The 26422-nt window shown below is 34.7% G+C and overlaps 1 protein-coding gene across 1 annotated transcript in view; it reads right to left on the bottom strand.

Annotated features, from left to right (window-relative positions):
* DOK5 (docking protein 5) overlaps nucleotides 1-26422 on the bottom strand; it is a 152174-nt gene that overhangs the window by 79842 nt on the left and 45910 nt on the right. Inside the window, exon 2 of the mRNA XM_074210287.1 lies at nucleotides 12818-12925. Coding sequence (XP_074066388.1) covers nucleotides 12818-12925 — 108 coding nt within the window. The remainder of the gene's footprint in view (nucleotides 1-12817; nucleotides 12926-26422) is intronic.

Raw genomic sequence — 26422 nt, 5'->3', positions numbered from 1 at the left:
AAGGAAGGGAGGAAGGAAGGAAGGGAGGGAGGAAGGAAGGGAGGGAGGAAGGGAAGGAGGAAGAAAGGAAGAGAGGGAGGAAGGAAGGGATGAAGGAAGGAAGGGAGGGAGGAAGGAAGGGAGGGAGGGAGGAAGGAAGGAAGGAAGGTAGGGAGTGAGGGAGGGAGGGAGGAAGAAATGAAGGAAGGAGGAAGGGAGGGAGGGAAGGAAGGAAGGAAAGGGGGAAGGGGAAGGAAGGAAGGAGGGAAAGAAGGGAGGGAGGGAGGGAGGGAGGGAGGAAGAAATGAAGGAAGGAGGAAGGGAGGGAGGAAGGAAGGAAGGAAAGGGGGAAGGGGGAAGGAAGGAAGGAGGGAAAGAAGGGAGGGAAAAAGGGAAGAAGGGAGGGAGAGAGGGAGGAGGAGAGGGAGGGGGAAATGAAGAGGGACGGGAGAGGGGAGGGAGGGAGGGAGGAGGGGAAGTGGGAAGGAGGAAGGGGTATATGTTAAGGTCTTATGAAATACTAGGAACCTTGCTAAACACTGGGGATACAAATATGAGAAAGATGAAAGATTTTTTCCCTACCCTCAGGGAGATTACATTCTAATGGAAGAAGCCAGCACTCAAAAGAGAACTGGAAAACTAGAGTGTGGGAGCTGGGAGTCAAAATATAGATTTTTAAATCCATTAGTTCTGGACAGAATTTGGAAGGAAGTGAAGGCTGACTTATCTGTCTTGTCCCCTTCCCAAAATGAAAGTCTCAGTAGGTACTCACCAAAGGAAGAAAGGGTTAAGTTGGTGGAAGAATATTATCCTAAGTTCTCAAAAATAAATTCTCAAAAAAGAAAAGAGGAAGTAGTTTTAATGTGAGAATTGGAAAAAGGAGTTTGCTGGAGCTGACTATTAAATTTTCTGTGTGTGAGCATTTATACTTCAGAAATTGACAAATAACAAATCAAGGTTTGACTTGTTTTGTTGATTGTGAAGACTTAAGAACTTGGAGAAAATCTTAATCATGCAGATTAAACTAAAGATGTATTATGATACATTTATATTAAAGTTTTTTACTAGTGTACCATTGGTTGGAAACCATGATTAAAATCAATCAGCTCAATATTACAATAACTATGCATCTAATTCACTTTAATACCTAGTTATGTGATCTTGGGCATCTTCCTTCTCTTTGGGTCTCAGTTTCCTATACTAAATCCCATAGTCCTAAAAATAACTTAATTTTCATATTTTTTAAGATTTGCTAACTCTTTTACACAATTAGGTCATGAGATACTCAAAACAATGCTGTGGAAGTAAATAACCAAAATTATTTTTCAGATGAGGAAACTGATGTTCTACAATCATCCTAAAAACACATAGCTAGTAATTATCATGTAAAAGATTTGAAAGCAAGTCTGTCCTAACTCAAAGTCTTGTAATCTTTACACTATACATGCCATAGCCCTATGAATTGTTTCTATAAGAAGGGTACACTATTGATAAGATGGTTTAAGAAAAAGTAAAATGAATTATTACACTTAAATAGTACTCAAGAGTACATAAAATTTTTTCTTCTGCTATAAAGTATGTTAAAATATTTCTTAGAGAGAAAGCTAACAAGTTTTGTAACTTTTCAGTTTATCTTGATGGATTTTGTAGGCATTAAGTCTTACTGATTTCTTAAAGGTGAATAGTTTCTATGATGAACAAAACTCTGCCCTTATAAATGTTCCATATTTGCTGCAAGAGAACAATTTATTGATCTGTACACAAACACACACAATACTATCTCTAATTCAATCAAATAGTCAAATTTATTATTGATATCTCATTCATTTTGGAAATGAGAATTATATAAATTAGAGAAATTATACACACATATATAATATTAAAATAAACTCTGAAATTTTGCTATGGTGTGCTACAAATAATCTCTATTTTTTAAAAAGTTTTTTAAATTTTACAGACTATAGATAAAACTGTATTTCTCAAAAAAATCTTCGAATTTGTGCTTTGTCCTCAAGAGATTACTACTAAGTGCATCAAATCAGCAATACTAAAAGGCATGAATCTGCTGTTGAAGTTCATCAAGGATTTTGAGGTTTAATGTAGATAATTCCTACTTTCTAATGCCTTTGAACTTTAGTTAATCACTATTATACATGAAAGAAAATGTGCTTGTCTACATTCTCCAAAGATTTACATGCATCAGTTCAAAGACAGGGACATATTCCAGACAAAATGCCTGAATGTTAAGTGACAGAAAAAATAGTCTATCCTTGTGGCAGGTTCTTGGACAGACTTAGGGAGAACAGTAAGGTGGAAAGGAATGTCCTTGGGTCAGTTTTCCTTCAAAATCATATTGTTGTTTGCTGTTGTTGTTATTCAGTCTTTTCAATCATTTTTGACTCTTCGTGACCCTATTTAAGATTTTCTTGCCCATGATCCTGGAATCATTTACCATATTCTTTTCCAGCACATATTATAGATGAAAAAACTGAAACAAATAGGGGTATAAGTGACTTGTCCAGGGTCATATAGGTAGTTAGTGTTTGAAGCTAGATTTGAACTCAGGAAGATGAGTATCAGCCACTGCACCACCTAACTGCCCACTCAAAATCAGGTATTAGTATTTATCCTGTTTAATTCTATTATGAGCAACAAAATGGAAATTCATAATATATATTAAAATAATAAGACAAAAATGCTACTTTAAAGTCAAGAAAGAGTAGGGGAAATAGTGGCCTTGTATCTTGATTTCTTTCTGCAGGATTTTTTTTTCAGATCAGAGGGATCTATTTACTGAAACTGATCTATAGCTCCTTGTCTTTAAAGAGTTGCCAGAAGCACTGAATAGTAAAATGAGTTGGCAGAGTCCTTTAGTTCAAAAAATGTAAGAGATGGGACTTAAGCTGGTCTTTCCAAAACTGAAGACCAATTACCCATTATTGCCCATCAAAGACCTAAACATGCAATATGGTTCTTGTTTCTTCTCTTTGAGAAGACCAGAGACCTGAAGAAATAATTTTTATTCTATTAATTTGATACATTTTCCTAAAAGCTATGAATACAAATGCAATTAATTGAATATATCCTCAGACTAATATCAAAATGGAGGGTTGGAGTTTTGGAGAATAGGGGGCAAATGAATGGTAAATCATGCCCACAGTCATCAAATATTTGATGAATTGCCATGTGAAAAAAGGAATTATATTCATTCTATATAGTTCCAGAGGACAGAATTCAACCCACTGAATAGAAATAATGAGGCACACTTAAGTTCAATGTAAGCGTTTCCTTATAATTAATGCAATTTCACAAGGGAATGAGATGCCTCATGGGTAAGTTATTTAGGATCATAAATCTAGAGCTGGAAATGGTCTTAAATACCTTGTAATCCAACTACCTCAAGTAAAATCGTGTGGTCATTTATAGGAAATATTTTCTAAAACTTGAGTAAGACTTAGATAAGATGTTCACTGAAGTCACTTTCATTAAGTACACAATATATTTAAGGAAGTAAAATGATAATGATAACAAAAACAATTATTAATAATAATGCATTTTAAAGTTTACAAAACACTTGACAAGTATTTTTTATTTTATCCCTACAACAATTCTGAGAAATATATATTATTATCATCCACATTTTACAAATGAGAAAATTGACACAGAAAATAAATGAGTTGTTCAAAAGCAATAAAGTTTTTATGTGTCTGAGGTCATATTTGAAATCTTGTCTTCCTGACTCTAGGTATAGCTCTTTCCATTTCATTGTGTCATCTAGCTACCTTGGATATGATATTCAAATGCAATCAAAAATAATACCTGTTCCACAAGGAGCTTGAGATAAACCTATTTAGGCAAATGCAAGATAAGATAGAAGAGAACACAATTATGACAATCAGAATCACAGAGTTTCAAAATGGAATGGGACTTCTATAAAAAAGAATATTTTGAAGATGTTGAAGATGGAATCCATCAAAAAGCATTTATTAAATATTTACTATGTGACAGGCACTATGCTTAGTACTGAGGATGCAAAAAGTCATCTAGGAGCTCACATTCTAATGGAGGAGTTCACATTTGAAAACTTATGGAAGCATAAGATTACAAAGCAGATGGAGAGTAATTTCAGAGGAGATGGCATGAGGTCTGGAAAAGTACTCCTGAAGAAGATGAAATCTGAGCTGAATCATAAGGAAGCCAGGCAAACCAAGAGGTGAAGATTAGACCAATCAGTATAATGGTACTAAGATTAGACAGTATGTCAGGTATGAGGAAAACCAAATAGATCAATGCAATTGAATCATCAAATGTGTGAAGAAGACTGAAAAAATAAGATAATTGCAAACATAGGATGTTTAAGTTAAAAATAACTTAAATGCTAACCAAAAGCATTTCAAGTTCAAGATGGACCAAAGGTAGTTATTGATATCAAACTGTAGCTTAGAAGAGAAAGTGGGATGGGATATATGTGTCTGTGAATCATCTACTTAAAGATTTTTAGTGAATTTCCAGAATTGATGAACTATCTAATTGAGATAGCAGAGAAGGAAATAAGTGTTATTGAGGGTACACACCTTTGGATAGTAGATGGAGTACAGATAAAAAGTCAGTGAAAGAGATGAGAAGAAGCAGTCAGAAAAGAAAGGAAAGAACAAGGAAAGAGCAGTGCCAGAGAGAATACCCAGAAGAAAAATGCAGACACTAGTGCCAATTCCTGCAGAGAACTTGAGAGGATTAAGAAAAGACCATTAGAACAGTTAATTTAGGCCCCTCTCTCCCACCATGAGATAAATGTGCCATTTTGTTAAGATATATTAATAAAAACCATTTTAATCACTCTAGACTAAGTATTCTCCAGCCATTTATAACAATTTGGGGGCTTGTCTCAAGATACTCATATAAATCTCTTTTCCTAGTATTTTCCAGAAGAACACAAGAAAATAATGTGAGCAAATGGCTTGATTTCAAGCCCACTTTCTTGGTGCTCTTTGCTGGGGAATTATCTCAGAGATTTTTTCACAGGTTTGGAACCAAGAGTGATTAAAATGTTCAGGAAGTAGAACCACTTCCAGGGTGACATAGATGGACATAACCACCCTGGACTGGCTGAGAAGTTCTCCATGTGGGAGAGCTATCCCAAAGGAGAGGCCAGAGAATGTAAGGGTGCCCCAAGGAGGGGAATTTGGGTTCCCTCTCCAGGAATTTGCCCAAAATCTTAAAGGGGGGAAGGTTGCCTCCAGTTTTGGGGGGCAAGGTAAGCCATATGGCTGCTAGCTTGAAGCCAAGGATGACAGAAGGAAGGAAGGAAATTGGATCCAGTGCTGTGTGATTGAGTTTGAATGTTCACACAGGAGTGTATGTATTTGTTCTATGTCGTGTCTTGTGTAAGTGTCTGTTTTAGGCATTTCTGGGTCTGAGGACCTAGCTTAAGTTGTAAAAGAGGGATAGCTGGGAGTTGGGCCCAGGAGTTTCAGAAGGTGGGGGAGAAGGAAGTAGTGTGCATTGGCCCACACATGGAAATCAGCCATTCCCTCACTAAGCCAGTGGTAGCTGTGCTGTGTGTGTAGAGTAAAAGAGAATGGAGGGGGATTCTTAAAGAGAAAAAGATGTTGTTTGGGGAGAGTTTAGAAGAGTTTAAGAGAAGAACCTTAAAGGGAAAGATCAAGAAGTTATAGGAAGATTTTTTTTTATCCTTATGAGTGTCTGGGAAAGATCCCATGCTTTCTCCCTAGGGTGGGGGAAGGGGGTGATGGGTTGGACGTGGTGGTCTTGATCCCATTCTCCATCTTGTTAAGACTTGAACCCTAGATTAAGTCTACCTAAGTGCCCCACCCATGGGGGAGATAGACAGGAGGGATCAAGTGCTTAAAGCCTTAAAGGGAGAGACCCCTCCACAGGTGGGATACGTGATTAGGAAAGAAAAAAAAAATATGTGTGTATATATATATATATATATTTTTATATATATATATATATATATATATATATATATATATATATATATATATTTTTTATATATATATATATATATATATATATACATACATACATACATACATATATATTATCCAGGGGTTAAGAGGAATCCTTTATTGAAAGGAAATCACATTTAATGGATATCTGCTGGCCACACAGCCTGAGTGATGACTCTCGGTGTTTTTAAAGTTTCTGAACTAGAGTTTTGAGGAGCAAGGGGAGGGTTTTAAAAGAGCGATACTAATGTAACATTTTGACAAAATTTGTACAGAATGGGAGGAATTAACCTAGATTGTTAAATTAGTTTGGGATTATAAACTATTTTTAACACTATTGTAACTTTTGCAAGGAGTTAAGTGGTTTAGGATTTTAAAACTTTACTACAACACCTTTGGCTTAAAGAAGAGTGATATTGTGTTACTAAGAAGAGAAATATCTAGGTTATCAGGGTTGTTTCCTGATTTGGGTAAAAGCTCTGATTGGTTTTAATGTTAAGCCTAATAATGCTAACAGTTGTATTTTTATTTTGGATAGAACTTTTGGAATGTGAGTGCTGGATTCTCTAGATAAGGTACTCTAAAATTTTTATCAAACTAAACAGTTGGGAAGTTTAGTTGTAATTGCATTGGTTTAAATGTATCATGGATTCTGAGAATTTGGGTAAAGAGACAAATGTGTAAAGAACATGGGATATTCATTTTGCTCCTGTTCTAAGGGAAATGAGATGTTTAAATAGGAATCTTATGATTAATATATATTAACAATGTATGTTTAATTTTAAGGAAGTCAAGAATGTGGACTTCTGTCTTGGTAACTGCAGACAGCTGATGGGGGGGCCTCTGAACAAATTGCAATTGTGGGCCCTATTGTAAGGTAACTTATTGATGAATAAGATGTTTTTATCCGTTTTGTGATATTATTTTGTGACTACAAAGAGATTATATTTGCAATGTTTAATTATCTATTGTGAATATGCTATTTAAATATTGTATTGTTAAAACCTGGTATTAATGAAGGACAATAAGGAAAATATGAAAAAGTATGACCCTTTCTCAGATCTGTGGGTTCATGAATAATGTAATAATGGAAGGATTGCTTTGTACAATCTAGTAATTTGTGCGTTACTCTTTTACTCTTATTGCTGTTCTGTTATATTGAAATTAATAACATTGGAAATTTAAAGCTACCTAAGGTGTTCCAGTAGTTTTAAAGAATTATGAAGAGTAATTCATATGCTAGGGGGCAGTTAGGTAGTGCACAGGATAGAGCACTGGCCCTAGAATCAGGAGACTTGAGTTCAAATCATACCTCACTTAATGATTGTCTAGCTTGTGACCTTGGGCAAGTCACTAAACCCCAGTTTCCTTGCCAAAACAAAAATAACCATTTGTATGTTGAGGATAACTAGTAGATAAACAAGTTTATGTATAGCGGTTTCTAACTATATATGTGAATTGGGAACATTTTGGATCTATATATGTTTATTCTAAAACAGTGGTTGTTTGCTTTGAAGCAAAAGCATGTAATATGAGAAAGATAGACACAAGATAATTTGAGATTTTTCTGCACAATCTCCTGGACAAAGGAGGAATTTGTTGTAAGATACACAGGCTAGAATGAAGTTTCTATAGACAAGGGTAATCTGATATACCATCTTTATATACAGATAGAGTAGATATGATTTCAGACAAAGGGATGTCTCTACTTAGAAGTAGGAGATGAGGCCTGTAGGGCCAGTCATAGTTATAAAGACCCAGGAAGGATACTCAGAGCTTTAGGTAAGAGTTTCATTAATTGGGACTCCATTAATATCATAATTGCAAATTAGTGAATCATATTCATTTGAAGTTCTAATTAGGTAAAACATCTATTTTAGATCACAGGACTTGTAATTAATTTTCTCTTATGTCAGATACCAGGATGGTCAACGAAAGTAAATGCTACTGGGTAAATGTCATCCTCTTGAAGTCAAGGAAGACAATGGGCTAAAGATGTTAGGAGACAGGGATGTGCAGCCAAAGGGGCAGCTTCTCAGTATGGCTGAAGTTGGACCCCTTTGACTTGATTTTCCCAAAATGACATTTGTGTAATGTCTCACCTGGAAGAATGAATCTAGTCTAAGACATCTGACTTACCCACGTGACCTGCCTGGACACTGACATTCAATACTTATATCTATAAAGGAATTTTCCTTTAATGTCCTGGATCTTTATATACTAAGCAAACCAGAAAAAGAAGTTTTAGGTAAATTGGATCTAATAGCCAGAGATAAGTTAGTTGTCTGGTTCTGACACCTGCTATCAGCTACATGTTAAGGTGGGAAGTAAGTTAGAGGGGAGGGGATATTTAAGTAAGAAGAATGGGAAATTCTTAGGATAATTACAGTTTCAAGTTCTAGTTTAAAGAAAGGAATGTGAGTTAGATAAGTACATCAGGAAAAGGAAAATATGGGGAATATTTAGGAAAAAATTCATTTTGTTTAAGGATGTTTGAGTCATTATTGTAATGAGAGCAAAGTTTAAAATTGTTTTATTTTAAACCAGATGCTGGGTACTCTTAGAACAAAGATGTGTTGAATGTATGTGTTACAAACTTGAGTCAATATAATAATTTTCATTGGGAGCTTGCTCATGTAGTAAAATACTAATGGAAGTTTGTGTTAAAAGTGAACTATGTGTGTCAATATGACAATAAGGCAAAATGTACATTGTAATAAGCTCCATAATCTCATTATTTCATGATGGAAACATGTGTTTTGATATGAATAAGATGTTAAGCAGTTTCTCTACCATAAGACAAGGTCTCAACTAGCCACAAGAGCTGGAGAGGACTTTTTGGAACAGATTCAGAAGATGCTGAAGGACATCGAATACCTCCAAGGGAGAAGAGAAGAAAGGAGAAACACTGGACCAGTATCTACACCATCTCTCACCTAGGTATACATTGTTTATATGTAACTTCCCCTTGACTCTGTAAGTGTGATACCCCTACTTATGCCCTTCTCCTTATGGGAAGGAAGAGGGAGGCAAGGTGAAAATGTTCTCCATTGAGAGAGAAAGGGGGAGATTATTGGGTGGCATTAGTATATCTACATGAGTCTGTATATCCTATCTAGGGAGTGAGTCCTATCTCTGATTTATACAACTGGGTATTAGTAAAGGTGGGAGGAGAATCTAGCTGTCAGAACTCAATGCCCAATCTTTTGGTATGGTTAACTGTTGGACTTGCAATAGTTCACAGCAGTTTGAGAATTGGCCTTGGGTGATAGTACTCCTCAGACTAGCCTAGAGTCTCAGTCCCTGATTAGAGGTGCACAGTGGCACAGGATTCTGATCGAGAGGAGAGAGACACCAGTGGCATATGACTGAGTCAGTTCGGGGTGACTATTGTGTATAACTGAGTGGCCAGGATATTTGCCTGGGGAGTAGCAAATGTCTGGACATGTCCAGAAGCAGGGTACATATATTCTGGACTCAACAACAAGATAGGTGGCCTCAGACTCATGTGAGATTAATGATGGCACCTGGATCCCTTGTAAAGATGTGCAAACTGGGGCATTTGTTAAGGGAAACTGATTATGAGTTAGTATGGACTTGCAAGGAAAGTACAGAAATGACCATTTTCAATAAAGATAATTTGAGGAACATCACTAGGTATATTAGCTATTCTTGGGGTTGATTCAATGGCACAAAATCAGGAATTTAATTTGATTAGTTGTGGAGCATGGAAGACCTTTCTAAAGATATTTGGTATAAACACTTGGAGAAGAAGGAGGTACAGCCACTTTGGAAATGTACCTATTATCATGATGATTATGCAGCCTATTTAAGAGGGTCCCTTGGAAGTAAAGAGGAACAGTATTATCGATTTGTTGGTCACTAAATTCCTGGGAGACCAATTAGCACTAAAGGGAAATTATTAGACTTGTAAGGCTACTTCCTACACCAATTGTCCAAAGAGTTGGTCAGGGAATTGTTATCTAGACTTACGGGCCTACTACCTGGGCACAGGATGGGAATTGGGGCGATGGAACCCCATTTTATATCCTGAATAGACTAAGAAGACTCCAAGTTGTAGTGGAAAAATTACCAATCACACCACTAAGGCCTTGGACTTACTGACTGATCAAGCCTTGTTAACAAAAGAGGCAATTATCCAACACAGATTGGTATTAAGACCACCTTTTGGCTGAAGAAGAAAGAGTCTGTGGTTAACTGAACTTATCAAATTGTCTAAAGATAGATGACAAAGGGAAGGTGGTAAAGGAGATAACCAGGGATATCAGAAAGTTGGCATATGTGCCAGTCCAAACTTGGACAAGCCCCTTTAGTACCTCTTTGGATGAATGGGTTTACTGGTTCATGGTGGAAACAGTTACTGGGTGTCTTACTATTGGCCCTAAGTGGGATAATCCTATTAGCCGTGTATGCCTCCCATGTATGATCCAGTTCATAACTCAAATAGTACAAAATCCTATCAGCAAATTAATACTGGTATATGGCTCTAATCATGAAGAGGTAAAAATATTGATAGAAAAAATCACTAGTGCTATAGAGGATTAATTTGAATTAATTTGAGGAAGACATTTGCTGGTGAAAGTGTGAAGACCAAGTAGTTATTTAAAAGAAAAGGGAGGAGTTGTAAGGAATGAAGGGCATTGTTGTTGGTCTTCATAGGGTGTGGAGGGGGGTGGCCTTTGAAATCCATTGCAAATGGGGAATGGTCCCAGTCAATCACAAAACTGGGAGAAGTCTAATGCCATTCCAAAAATGAAAAACTAGATTAGAAGTAACTAGTCCTTAACTGCTCAAGAGTAACCTAGTCTTGACCTTCTCCTTTGAATGTGCTCAAAGAGATGTGTTCTTGCTCATTAGCATAATGAGCAGAGTGGGGAAACATAGGAACCAATATATCAATTAGATTTGTGACCCCAGCCTATGATTGGCATAAATGGGGCAGGAACAAAGTCTTTCAAAGTGCATAAAAGAGTTTGTATGTTGGGATTTCCCCACCCCTCTCTCCCACCATGAGAGAGGTGTGGCATTTTGTTAAGATATCTTAATAAAAACCATTTCAATCACTCTGGGGAAAAAAAGAATGGTTAATTTATACATCATTGATAACTACGGAGAGAGCAGTTTCAGTTGAATGATGATTTTTGAAAGGTAGATTGCAGAGGAATTAGACAAGAAGAAAGTCTTACTCAAGGAGTTTAGCCGAGAAGGGGGGAGAAAATATATTGATAGCTAACAGGAAGATATTATTGGGGGGTTTTGCTCAGATGGGTGAGACATGGGTGTGTTTGCATTCCAAGCATGAGTAACAATTTATGCAAAGGCATGGAGATGCAGAATGGAATTTTGAGTTCCAGGAATAGCCAGTCAACCATTTTTGGGGACAACAGGGAACATAAAAAGGAGCAATGTGAGCTAAGTCTGGAAAGATTGGTTGGAGCCAGATTACAGAGGTTTTAACTATCATATAAGAAATTTTCACCTTCTCTTGGAGGCAAGATGTGGATTCTATGATTCACTCATAGAGTGATCAATATAGCATGTGTTTAATTAAACACTACAGTTCCATAGTGAAGGAAAAATAGAAAATCCTCTGCATATAAAAATATGGAAATTTTTAAATTCATTTTTTTTTAGAAAACCCAAGCTCCAATTTTGAGTGAGAAAACCAGCTTTCATATATCACTCTATGGAAATGTACTCAGAAGAAGGGAAATGCTGTCTCAGGTTATTCAGCTCCTTAAAAGCCATAATCACTCCAAAAACTATTCCTGTCACCATACAGACCCCAGATATCCCCCAACTCCTTCCTAGATCATCTGGCTTAACCAGTGTCTCTACAACTCCCTTCAACTTGTATTGCAGCTACTGTTATGGATCAAAGATTCTCCTGATTCCTTCCATCCCCTCATTCTCCCTTCCAGTAATCTATTTAATACTAAAGTAAAACATAGGTCAGGGCTGAACTGGAATCTATTTCAAACATGGTTTAAGATTCCATTGATTCTTGTCCTGAAGATTCATCTGCCCTGCTCTTCTGAATGTATCCTCACCTTTGTTCTCCCCCACCACCCAGTCTGACACACAGACCTCTTACCGATCAATATGACCATTGCTTCTTCCTTGTGACTACACTCAGAATCCCTGTGCTTATGAATTGTTAGCACCCTTCCCTGCCCAGATATTCTCCCTTCATGTCAGTCCCATCCTCCTCAGATCCATTCTCTCTGTACCTTCTACAATGTCTCTCTGGGGTCTCTATTGCTAGCAAACTCACTTTTATATAATGGTAACGATACTGACGATGATAACAATACAACACTTTAATATTTGTAAAAAAATTTACAAAAACTATCTTATTTTATCCTTATAGCAATCCTGGAAAGTTGGTACTATTATCGCCATTTTACAGACAGAGATGAAGTTACTTTTCCAGGGTCACATGGCTAGGAAGTATGTGAGTTAGATTCCAACTCACATCTTTCTCACTCCAGGTCAAGTGCTATATCCATTGTGCCACCAGTGGTTGCAACAAAATAAATCCTAGAAATTAATTTGTATGCATGTTATATTTAATTTTCTTTTTGTTTCTTTCTTTTAGTCAAGAATAAGCTCTTTGAAGTCACAGAAAGCTTTATTTTAATTTATTCTCAATTATTCTCTAATTATTCTCAAAAGCACACAAAGAACCAAGAACAAGATGAGAGCTCAATAAATCCTTATGACTTTGTTTGTCTTCAGCCTCATTAACACAAACTTTCTACTTTGTCACTTTGTTTTTTGACATTATCTAGGATGTTAGTTTGGAGTTCTAAACTCAAAATTTATTGAAGCAAATCAAATTTTACCTTGTGGTAACACCTAAAATATGCTGCCCGCTCATCTGAAAATTTCTCCAATCTTTTAGGACCTTTGCTTGAAGCCTTCTTGAATACTAGCCAGCATCTTTGATAAATCTGGAAACAAAGACAAGAGTGAGTTTGACATTTCTACTGACATCACCATTACTAGCATTTGCATTTAATTGTTTTCTCAGTTAAGTTTTTATTTCTAATTATTCACATAGACATGAATGAAATGCAGTAGCAGACTAAAAAAAATTTTAAGGGAGTTCTGGAGGCAGAATTCTCCCATTTCTTCATATTTTGATAAGAAAGTCACTGCCCTAGTTTAAAAAAACCTAAAAGAAAACAGAAGAAAGGAAATTATTAGAAATAATCTAGAATGAGTCACAAGTCCTTCTATTATAAGTAAACTAATTTAATGTCAAAGATACAAGAATCTAATATTAAAAAAATTTATATTCCAAAGGATTGATACTATAAATATATTTGTGTCTGGACACTCACACACAAATACATATGGGGGGTGCAGCCCCTTCTAACACAAATATATTGGCAATTGATCTTCAATTTATATTCCTAGAGAATTGCCTGAAATGCTGAATGATGAAATGAAGTAGGATTTGAGCCTAAATTTTCTCGATTCCAAAGCAAAGTTTTATAATTTCCAATGCACTTTCCTTTTAGTAACTCCAGGGGGAAAATGATTATTCATTCATATTAAGGAGGTGATTAACAATGATTTTATTAATCTGTTTAAAATATATAGAAATTCTGATGTAATTTAACTGGATTCTGTCTTGTTGATATCTCATTGGGTTATTAGAAAAATTTGTTTCCAAACTTTAAAGACAGAGGTCAATAGAAATCTTTTTAGAAGCAATATCCACCTATTTTAATGCTTTGGAATAGTGAAATATGCATAGGCAGCTAAGTGGTACAATAAATAGAGTGCTGGCCTTGGAATTAAGGAGACCCAGTTCAAATCTGGCCTTAGATATTTACTAGCTGTGTGATCCTGGGCAAATCACATAGCCCTATTTATCTCTGTTTCCTCATCTATAAAATGTGGTGGAGAAGGATACAGCAAGTCACTCTAAGTATCTTTGCCAAGAAATTCCCAAATGGGGTCACAAAGAATTAGGCATAACAGAAACAACTGAACAATACTGGATTGTGTGTGTGTGTGTGTGTATTATACACACACACACACACACACACACACATATTAGTTAATATTGTTAATATATGAATATATGAAAGGTATGTGATTTTTTCCATGGAAAACAAGTATAAAATATAAAATAATCTCTACCAATGAATATCAGGCAGTAATTTGTTTATGATTTTGCAGATAAGTCCCATGGAGTTGCATGAGTCAAGAGAAGCAAATTGATTTGCCCAGGGACCCTCAACTAATAAATTTCAGAGAAATTTATTTCTCTGATCTCCCTGATCAAAGTCTATCACCCTATCCCATGTGCCAGACTTCAGTAATGATGATGATGATGGTGGTGGTTGTGATCAAGATATAGATGATGATCTCAACTACATGTTATAATGGGAATGGAAATAAAAGACAAAAGTCATAAGATAAAAGACAAAAGCAAAGAAATACATATGGAGTTTCACTCAGTGATAATTTTATGCTCATTATCTAACAGACACATAGAAGACAAGAAGAATTTGCAGTAATATTGATTCTAACTTATTAGCTATTTGACCTTGGGTGAGCTCCTTTCTCTCTTTGGAGCTGAGTGTCATCAAATATAAAATGAGCCAGTTGGACTAGACATCACTTCCAGATCTAATTTCTGTGACCCTGTGATCTCATATTTACTGTATGATAAACACACTCTTCCATAGTTCTAAAATATTTTCAGAGCAGGATGGGGCGTAATCCAAAAGGAACCATTGAAATAGAGTTCAAATCCATTTCAAAGTAAGAAGCTAAGCATGCAAATTACTATAAGTGTTAGTGTCTTCAACAAATATAAAAACATTCACCTCTGCATAAAGAGATGTTTCAATTATTTTAAAATGAAAACTAAAATCAGAATCTCTATCTTTGAGTTGTGCTATTCATAATCAATAGAAGGGTGTGGTAGGATCATCTCTATCCTCTGTGTCTCCAACTAATAAAAGCTTCTCCTTAATTCTGTTTCACATTCAAGAGAAGCAGACTAATGCTGTGATCGTGACATACTATCATCTGGGAATGCTTCTAGCAGTCTGCCCAACAAGCAATACCAGACTGTCCAGAGATCATTTTAGAACAGCATTGTGTGAAATACTATTCTGAGAATTTGCCAGCACATATTAAGCCACTAATTTAATTCTAGCTGCTTACTTAGGGTAACCTTTCCAATGTCATATGCTAACAGATCTTTTATTCATCACAAGAAAAATGGAAGAAAAATAAGATATAAGGAGATTCGTGAATTATCATCTTGAAGAATCACCCAACATGATCCAATGATGAAAATAAGATATCTAATTTATTTAATTTAGAACTGAAAGAGACCTTATAAATTATCTACTTCCAATACCTTATTTTAAAGAGGAAAAAGCTGAAGCTAAGAAAGGGGAAATAATTTGGCCAAACTCATGAAGGAAATAAATAAAAACATTCATGGAGATTCTAACCCTGGTCTTTTGGATTCAAATTGAGTGCTGTCTGCACTACATTATGGTGTCTGCTCAGGGACAAACACTTCTGAAATGAATAGTGCCTGACATCTTTTATCATGGATAATAAATTTAAGTACCAATAACACTATTCTAGTTTTGATAGATAAAGTCATTCAAAACTGGGTTATACTGCAATTTTAATGAAACTAGGCAACTGTAGCATAAGTACTTCAAAGAAAGAACAAACAGGAAAAAAAATGTTACCAAATAAAATTGAATTTTTTAATCACTGAAGAAAGTCTTAAAAATTCTGAGATCTAGAATTGGGCAAAATATTATAAATAATTGTATAAATAAATAATTTTATAATAAATAAATTATATAAATAACTTATTATAAATAATACAAAATATTACGAATATATAATGAATTTATAATATCTATAAAATATTATAAATACTATACATTTTAATGGGACCCATAGAGTTAGAAATTTGCCTGAGAAAAATTAGTAAAAATCAGATTTGAGATTAGAATCTCATCCACTTAAAAATCTTACTTAAAAAGTCATTACCAGAGAGTAAAAATTCCCTGGTAAGCTGCATATTAAGAAGGACTTTGATCTGCTTAGTAGATATTATGTTAGGGTTTTCCTTATAGTCAAGTCAATGAAAAGGTTAAGGTGATAGGAGACATACCCAACGAGTGACAATGTGGTATAGACAAAAGTTCAGCCTGTACAATGAGAATTTTGGAATAAGTGGAAGTTGCATAGTGTAGTATATGGTACATTAGATATGAACAAACATGATTCTATTAAAAAAGAAATGATTTGAAGTTAATGAAAGATCACTGGATTTGGAGTTCACAGAAAAGACATTTGGTAGTCAGTAACTTACTTTGAATCCGAGCTCTCCACTAACTAACTATATGCCTTGGATCAACTCATTTAACTTTTCACAGTTTTAGTTTTGGGTTTTTTTTTATAATCGATAAAATAATGGGGAATTCTAAGATGTTTAAAATCTTTTCTAATCTTAATTCTATCATCCTGTGAAAATAGAAAGAATAGAACTGGATCTAGATTCTGTGATGGTAACCATGGGCAAGTCTCTTCTCTGATCTGTAATTAAGTTTCCATATCTTGTAAAATGAAAGGGAAGAATTTGATCAAATGATCGCAGAATTGTCTTTAAACTCTAAAGTGATCTTTAAACTCTAAAGTAATCTCTGAATTTCTAATCTATTAGATTGTGAAATCCTGAATTGGCTTTCTTACTATTTATTCTAGTGAAGAAAATTGACCTGAGACTGAGCATTTAAAATGTCTAGAATCCTGAGACTTCATGAATATTTTCAAACCTTGTTATGGGGTTACATGAAAGGGATAACTAACCCTCAATGACTAAATTCAGTACTGCCAACTCTATGCAGTAACATGAAAAGAAAAAAAAAAGGTTGAAATACCACCTTGTTCATCTATAAACCTTAGATTGATCAATCAACAAGAGTAGCTTTCATATCCAAGATAAAAAGAGAAGAAAAACAAATATATTTTTATAACATGATTTCCAACTGCCACCTCTCCCTTAATTGTCACAAAGCATAGAGAAAAACAACACCCAGGTATGATATTTTTTGATGACTACAAACCAGATTGCCAATTATATTAAGGAATACTTCAGTTTTGATTTTTGTGTATACTACATTTTCTATTCCCGTTCATCAACCGATCAAAAAAAAATCATTCTATTTTCCATTAAAATACCCCTTATACTTTTGATTGATGTGAAAACCCTGCCTTTTTTGGTCTCTTTCCTCAAAAAAGAATGGTCTGGAAGGCTTACAAGTTTTTCTAGTGCCAAATAGCAGCTGAGTCTATCAAGAATTTATTTACTTGGAATTTTGTCATTTTAGCAGCAATATGATTCCTACATCAGAATTAGACATAATACTTTTGGAGGTTTAATAAGGAACTGCCAAGGTTTGACAATGCAACATGGCTTTGGCAAAGTGAAAAAGGAAAAGAGAAAGGGAAAGGAAAAGGAGGAAAGGAGAGGGAAAAAAGAAGGGAGAAAGTGGGAAGGTAGGGAATACTCATTGTCACTGCAACCTAGAAGAAATATGATCTCTAGGAAACATGATAAATTAATTTCACTAAAAAAATTAACTGATAAGATTTAATGTGCTATTTTCAACAGGGTAACATAAGTTTTTATTGTAGAAATATGGGAGGGGAGTAGGGAGGGAGCATAGGAAACAAATTAATTACTCTCTAAGTGTGAAATGTCAGCAACTAATTGAGTGGATAGGAAAAATAATTTAGTGACCAAAGACCTTCTTATAATTCTAGAAATCACACTATAGCTGCCTATTCTACCTCTCCAAACTCACTTTTCTCCCTAAGATAAAATCTTTAGCTGAAGAAACGAAGCATGTTTCTCACATTTACGTATGTTCAGTGAATAGTCATATTTAATCATAATTTTAACCAGAGGGAAAAAAGCTATTTCATGACTAACAATGGAAAGATTGTACAGTGGGTGGGAAAGTACTTTCTCCATTCACAGAAATGAGAAAATAACATATTAAAGATAAAATTTTGTAATTAGTCATAAAGTTAAATATATAAAAATAGTTTTAAAAATACTTTTTGAAATACCCAAGGAAGTTTATTAATATTAAATAATTATCCCCCTCTATTTTATTTCTAATGTGCTATGTTCCAAATACAGGAGAAATTGGTCTTAAAGGCACAAATGGCGCTAAGTATGTATAGGTCCTCATTTTATTACCTATATTTCCAAAATATTGATTTATTATCATGAACTACTTTCTAAATTGTTAATTAGGTACTACTATCTATAGTTAAAAGAGTGGGGACCTAATTTTTATTATTATAATTCCTTATGAAGGCCTATTTGAACTAAACCAAAGATCATTTTTTCTTTCTCATAGTCAATATCTGATTTCTGATTTGACATACACTATGAGGAGGATAAGTTCAAGTAGTGACTTACCATTACAATGCATTGATTTATCTAATCACCCTAGGACAGTTACACAGTCATTATTAACTCCTCTCTCTTCCTCACAACCTACATCCTATCAGTTTCCAGGTGTTATTCAATCTCTACAACATCTATTTGAATAGTTTCCTCTTTACTAAGTATGGATCCCTCCCTGCCTCTTACACTGATTATTGCAAAAGTCTCTTCAGTAATCCCATTACTTCAATTCTCTCCTTTTTTCCAAGTTATTGTTCACAGAGCTGACAAATTAAAACTTCTGAAACTCATGTTAAACTACATCATATTCCAGTTTAAAAATATTCAATGACTTCCTATTTGTATTTAGGAAAAATATAAAGTCCTTAACTACACCCAAAACTGTAACACAATATAATTCCAAGCTACTTTTCCTATTTGTATATGTCACATAACTTCCCTTCGTATATCCATAATAGCTGGTTGTTCTCTGAATTCAATGTTCCTTCTTATGTCTCTATATATTTTCATAATCATTGATGAAATACATTCCCTTTCACCTCCACCTCTTCAAAACCCTAATTTCCTTCAAAACTTTTCTCTGGTACCATCTCCAGTACAGAATCTACCTGCTATCTCTAGGTGTTGGTACTCTTAGAAAACTAGCCTGAAACAATAAAAGGAAAAGATACAAAAATTGTGCTATGGAAAGAAGTACTTTTATTAAATTAAGAACTATTATAAAAAGAATATACTTTGCATTAAGGTAAAGTATAATAGCTATTCCCTAATTTATCTAAGATAACTGACATTGGGAACTCCCAGATGAGGAAAGTCTCTCCACTGATGCAAGTTGACAACTTCTCTGAAACTTATAGTTTTAGCAACTTGCCTTTAGCACAAAAAAATTTTAAGTGACTTCTCAGGGTCCTATAGATTCAAGTATCTCCCAATTCAAATCCATCTTTCACTCAGCTGCCATGGTGATTCTTCTAAAGCATAGGTGTGACCATGTCACTCCTTCCCTATGCTCAAAGCTCAAAGAGCATATCACTTCCAACATCAAATACAAATTCCTCATTTTGTCATTTGAAACTCCTCATAAAACAAACATTTCCAGTTTCTTGTTGCTTTATTCTGCTCCATACACTCTACAATCTAGCTACACTGATCTCATTGCTATGCTTCATACATGCCACTCTGTAGTCTGTCTCTAAACATTTGTACTTGGCTGTGCCTTGTCTAGAGTGATGGTGCTTGAGAAGTGAAAAAGTAGTGGAAAAGAAGAGGTAAAGAAAGGGTGCTCAGACTCAACTTTTAGACCATCAAACAATTTTTGATTATTAATATTCTAAATGTGAGATCTGTGACCAATGACCAATGAGTGGGCATATTAATGGGGGATTTAATCTTATCAATTCTGCCATTTGTGCTATGTGTTACCAAAACTAAGAAGTTGAAGTTAAATTGAAGAATGCCTCATAAGTCATAAACAGTCTCTAAGAAGTAAAGAAAAAAGTGACAGAGTAAGTTTTAAACACACAAACAAAATCTACAGAAATATTATTTCATAGGTTATGTGGTCATCACATATTAATAATACCAATAGTAAGTATTTGTTTAAATAAAAAAATCATCTTGAAAATAATTTCAGCTTATGAACCAAGAGATGATGGGTCAAAATATGTAGATTTTGTAGAAATTTTTTGCTTCTATATCATAAACACTCATTTAAAACTAAAGGTAGACTGTGAATTTTGAGTAGCAAATAACATAACAAACAGTAAAATAGACTAAATTTTGACAGAAAAATGTTTATTGTGATATGGAATTCAACCCCAAGTCATTTGTCAGGTCACAGCCTCAAAAGACATAAAATTAATATTTTAACCAATAAGAAGAAAGACTAATAAGATGAAAATACCTGGGATTTAAATAAAAAGATTTAACTCTTAATTATTTAAACAAGTTATTAAAATATTTTAAATTAGAAATGGATAATAGAAATGACACTGACACCAACTACAATAATATCATACAAGAGTTAGACCCATATAAATTAAATACTTCAATAAGTAAATCAGTTGAGTCCAGAAACCAAATAAGTGAGCAATCATTTGACTTACTGGTCAAATAGTCAAAGGTGGTTGCCAAAGGCAACAGCAGATTACATATACTCTTGTCTTTAAAATCTCATGAAGAACAACTATAAGCAGTATGACCTCAAAAAGCAGAGAAGAGACAACTGAGGATAAAACCAATCAAAAGAAGTGGCAAGATTTAGGAAACAGATTTAGGAAGAAAAGTAGAAGAAAATGCGTTGCAAAAAAACTGTTAGCAAAAAATTTCTATTATAAGGATAGTGAAAACACCAGAAATGGACCTAATGTCACAGCTTCTGAGATTTTTTACATTGGAATTAAAAATTGCATTGAAAAGAAAAAAGTTGGGGCCACTAGGTAGTGCAGTGGATAGAGCACTGATCCTGGAGTCAGGACTACCTGAGTTCAAATCTGGTCTCAGACACTAAATAATTACCTAGCTGTGTGACCTTGGGCAAGCCACTTAACTCCATTGTCTTGCAAGAACTAAAAATAAAAAGTCTGAAAGGATAGAAGGGTAGTGCTAGAAGGACATTAAGGGGTCAATTTAAAAAAAAAAACAAAGAAGTTAAAAGTTAACTCATTTTAAAAAATTTACCTCAATGTTATAAAAAAAATTATAGTTTTCAAAGGGTTTCTTTTCAATCAAAACATCTTTTCTTACCATGTAAATACAGTAAAACTTTTGTAGTCTTCATATTGGCTTAAAAAAAACTTTACAATTTAATCCTTATATTCTCATTCCATAAATTTCCATGAAGGGTCAGTGATGGAATTTAAAGGCTGGTGGCCAGATATTCAATTATTTAAAATTTTTAAAGCTTAACTTTTTTGCTTTCCTTGCCCATGGCAATCAATCTCCAGACCATCTACTCAGTACTGAACTATGAAAAACAAAATATTCAGAAAAATCAAAGGAAAAATAAATGCCTAGTTGAGTTTTCCCTGACTCCAGAGTCAGCTGTGTAGTGTTCTGGAAGATGCTGAGACTCCTGAGACTGGAAGGAGGACAAATGATTTACTTGAGCCTATCAGAAACCAGATTCCTACTGTAAGCTGAAGCCCCATCACAGCAAGCAAGGAAGCAACTGAATGTAGTCCTGGTAAGGGCTATTGAGAGGTTCTAGATTGTAGCATGACTCAGTCACCAAAACTCTTTTCTTTCATGCTGAAGTAGCAGAAAGCTAGCAAGTGGGGCAGCAAAGGAAAGAAAATAGGAAGGAACAGAGAAAGGCACCCTTATTCTCAGCAGGCTGTGGATCCCAGGCATCTTTGCCAAAGGAAAAGTATAGTTGATACATTGGAGGAATTTGAGCATACCTGGCACACTTCATATGCATGACTGTGAGGAAACATTAGTAACTGCACTAGAAATGTGAAGTCATAGGAGGTAAAGGAAATTTCTTTATATAGAGAGAGTCAGAAGAACTTTGACAACATACCAACTCCACTATTTACCATTTATATGACCTTGAATAAGTCATTTGCCCTCTGTGAGCCTTTATCTTTATAAAATACATGGGTTGGACTAGATGACCCTTAAGGTTGTTATCTAGACACAATTGCAAATTAAATATAAGTGATTTTCTTAGAAAATATTAAAGAAAATAAAAGCATACTTATAAATGACCCAAATAATTTCAGTTGCCATTCATACCAAAAAGTAATACTATAGATTAAAATATCACCTTATTATTTAATCTATTTCAATTTTCCAAGTCTCTAAATGGGGGTTTTATGATGTAAACCAAAAACTCAGAAATGTTTATTTAAATTATTCATAGCCATAGAATTGCAATTCATAAATTTAGAGTCCCCATCTAATCCAATTCCTTAGTATTGAAGAGGATGAAACTGAAAGTCAGAAAGGTGATTTATTCAATGCCATGAAGTTTACAAGTGATAAAGCTGGACTTTAAACTCAGGTCCTCTGATTTCAAATGAAGATCTCTTTCAGTTACAAATATCCTAGGATATTAGTGAGAATTTTTCTAAATCGATGAAGTAGAAAAATACAGGAAATAAGACGACCTAAGTTTGGGTTTTTCAGCAGTATGTCTTCTATCAAATAATTTGTCACCTGTATCTCAGTTTCATCTATAGTATGGAGCTGGTTATACCCCCACTTCTTTAACTCAAAGAATTGATGAATGAATCAAATGACAAAATAGATGGACAAATGCTCTGTGAATATCTAAATACAGAAAAATAGGGGGATATAATAAAGATGATGTTGACTGAAATTTTTGAATAAAATAACAAGATATTTTGACATCCTTAGACAAATAATAACAAGCTTACTAAACACAGGTATAGATATTGAGCAAGGACAATATTTAGAAAGTAACAAACAGTTATTGAAATCAGGTAGCCATGACAGGCTATAGAAAGGGCACAATAAGGAACTAGCACTTTGAATAAAGTTTAAAAATCATATCTTACAGGTATTACTACCACCTGGAATCATTGAACTGTCACTATATCACAAATTACTTAACATCACAAGATAAATACTGATACTCCACGGATAGTGCTATTACCAAGCATTCAAACTTTAAGCTATTACTTTAATACATGTTTGTTGGATATGTGACTTGGTCCAGAATTTCTGAAAAACAAGTGAAACTTCATGACAAAGGTCATATCCTTTAGCCATCAGTCATATTACTGGACATATACTGTAAGGAGATAAAAAACAGAAATAAAGGTCCTAAAAGAATACTTTTTGTAGTTTGATAATGGTGTTTGGCCTTCATCCTCGAAAAACACCACGACATCAGGGACGTGATGTCATGACAAGCACATGAATTAGATTTTTAGTGAGGGGGTGCTAAGTCACCTGCCTCACTTTCTCCTCCAGAATCATCTGGATCCAGAGGTCAGATATGAATCATGATGACTGGAGATAGTTCTGGATGTGTTCCAATCAAGTTTAAGTGACTTGTCCAAGGTCACACAACTAGTAAGTGGCAAATGTCTGAGGTTGGATTCAAACTCCTATCCTCCTGACTTCAAAGTCAGTGCTCTATTCACTGTACCACCTAGCTGCCTACTTTTTGTCAGTAGCAAGGAAGTGGAAATAAAATGGGTGTCCATTGATTGAGGAAAAACTCAGCAAACTGTGGAATGGGAATAGAATGATATATTGTTGTGGTATAAGAAGGAATGTGTGAGGAGCATAGGAATATTTGTATGAGCCAAAGTATAATGAAGTAAGCAACAGCAGGAAAACTATATACAGTGACTAAAATGGTTTAAGTGAAAACTATGATAAAATAAAAACATTGAGTAATTATGATGACCAATGTTGGCTCCAGATAATGGATGGGGAAATGTGCCATCTTCTTTGCTGGATAGGTAATTGATAGGTAATGTGTGCTGTCAGGAAAGTTTGCTATGTCAGTTGCCTTTATTTAGCATTATCTCTTTAAGAGACGGCTAATTGTTGGAGTGCTGGGGCTGGGGAAGGGGAGAAAGGGTCAAAAGAGTACTTCCTAGTGTGGCTGTGGGAGTGAAGTAGGAAAGACCTGAGGGGCTCATTCACCTAAAGCCCAGAGAACAATTCTTTAAGTACCTCTTCCTTTCCCATATGACTCAAGCTTCCAGATATCCTTCCTATTCTTTCCAGATAATGCTCATTTTAATCAGCTTTTCACATATACATTTATAATATTGATCATTATTACAGACACAGGATTCTAAATTTTGCCAATATTAATATACAAAGAAGAAGAAAGGAGTAGGAAGAGATAATAGGAAGGTGGTTTGCATTGATCTCTAGCATTCAGGACAGTGCCTGCCAATAGGTGCTTAATAAATGTTTAGTGAATGAATGAATGAATCCCCTGAACCCTGTACTTCGGGATGACCCTGATAGTAACAATAGCTTGCATTAGTGAATAGCTTTCCTTATAAGGAAGTTTTTCCATTAGTAATGCACACACCTTTATCTCCATTTTACATGAAAGAGAGCAGACATTTGATCCCCCTACAACAGTTGTAGAACAGATATAAAGCAGAATAGTTAAGAGAACTAATCAGATGTCAGTGTCCTTAAGAAGGTGTTTATACACGATGATTCCTTTACTAAGTGAGAATGCCTTTCTCTGAATAAATTAGAAGCAGCAATCTTTGCTTTGATTAGAAATGGGTCATGTCCCTTGGGGATTTTAAATACCTAAATCTGTAGAAAAGTGGGAGATTTGAGGGGATATATATATATGTGTATATATATATATATATATATATATATATATATATATATATATATATACCCATTGGGGTAAAGGAAAGGAATATTCTCTTCTCCCTTCCTTCAAGCTTTCATGGCATCTAGCTTAGCAGTAGATCTATTTCACTCTAAAAAACTCCCTCTGTAGGGAAGTAAAAATCAGTGGAAGAGTGTTTAGTGGATGGTACAGTTCAGGGAAGAGTCTCACACACTCCAGACACACAGCAATATAAAGAGACAGCATAAAAGAATATTTTCTTAAACCTGAAAGAAGATATTAGGGGCCAAGAAGAAAGCCAGCTATTGTCTCAATAGAGAGGCAACCCTGACCATGTAGAGCTGAGTTGCAGAGAGAACCTTTCAAGAAAAGAAAAGATTTCCTTCCAATTTCTGAAGGATTAGATTTGTCACATTGGTAACCTTGACATATCAATTTTCCTTCATCTGTGCTTTAGTTCCATTTTGCTCTTTTTCTACTCACTACTTTCACAGAAACTGTGTGTATTTATGGTAAATAACACCTCAGGCAGGAAAGAGGGGCAAGAAAGGAAGAGGGAAGCATTTTTTAGCTTCTCTTATTATTTTGCCATTTTAGTCAACAGTTTTAGAAAGAGCCAGTTGTGTCTACTATTAATGGAAGTACACCAATGAGGGCTATAGTGTTATCATGAACTATAGATACACTAGAATTTGAGGTAGTAGCTGTCCTTTGGGAAACTCCATCCCCAAATTCCATCAAATTCAAGTTCAATGATTTTGCTACATATAGATAAGGAAATTACAGAGACAAAACTTGAATTCAGGCTTTCTGACTCTAAATCCAGAAGGTTTTCCAATATACCATGCAGATAATATTCTCCTCAATTTTTCATAATGAATCTCAAGCATAATAAATTAGTTACATATGCATCTGTATATAAAAATATAATGTAGGATATATCACTTATGTGAAATTATTATATATGAATGTCATATAATATTTTCTCTTGAGAAAGTTGACTGTTTGGAACAGAACTGCCAAACATTCAGCCAGTGGACTGCAGGTGCAACCAGAATCAGATTAAAATATTATTTGGAAAATATTTAACAAAATAAGTAAGGATTAAAAGAATATAGATAATGTAAATATATGGTGTTCTAAATCAGTATGTGGCCTCAAAGATCCATAAATAACACTACCTGGCCTTGTTTCTATTTGAGTTTGACATGACTAAACTGGAGTATACTCAGTACCATTTATTTTATCTCAGTTAACAAAGATTTTGTTCTATCATCAAAAATCATGAAACCTAGGTAGCTAGGTGGCGCAATGGAGAGAGCACCAGCCCTGGAGTCAGGAGGACCTGAGTTCAAATCCAGTCTCAGACACTTAATTGCCTAGCTGTGTGACCTTGGGTGAGTTGCTTAACCCTATTGCCTTATATAAATTATAATTTAAAAGTCATGAAACCCTCAACAAAACAGCTTTAATTTTCTCCTACATATAACTGAGAACACACATATATATATGTATATGTATATGTATATATATATATATATATATATAATTATGTTTAAGAATTATTCAAAAATTATCCACCAGGGGCAGCTAGATGGCACAGTGGATAGAGCACCAGCCCTGGAGTCAAGAGGACCTGAGTTCAAATCTGACCTCAGATAT

The sequence above is a fragment of the Macrotis lagotis genome, chromosome 1 (genome assembly GCF_037893015.1).
Source record: "Macrotis lagotis isolate mMagLag1 chromosome 1, bilby.v1.9.chrom.fasta, whole genome shotgun sequence".
NCBI classification, from domain to species: Eukaryota; Metazoa; Chordata; class Mammalia; order Peramelemorphia; family Peramelidae; genus Macrotis; species Macrotis lagotis.
The sequence above is the reverse complement of the archived record's forward strand: the minus strand, read 5'-3'. Positions and strand labels throughout refer to the sequence as shown.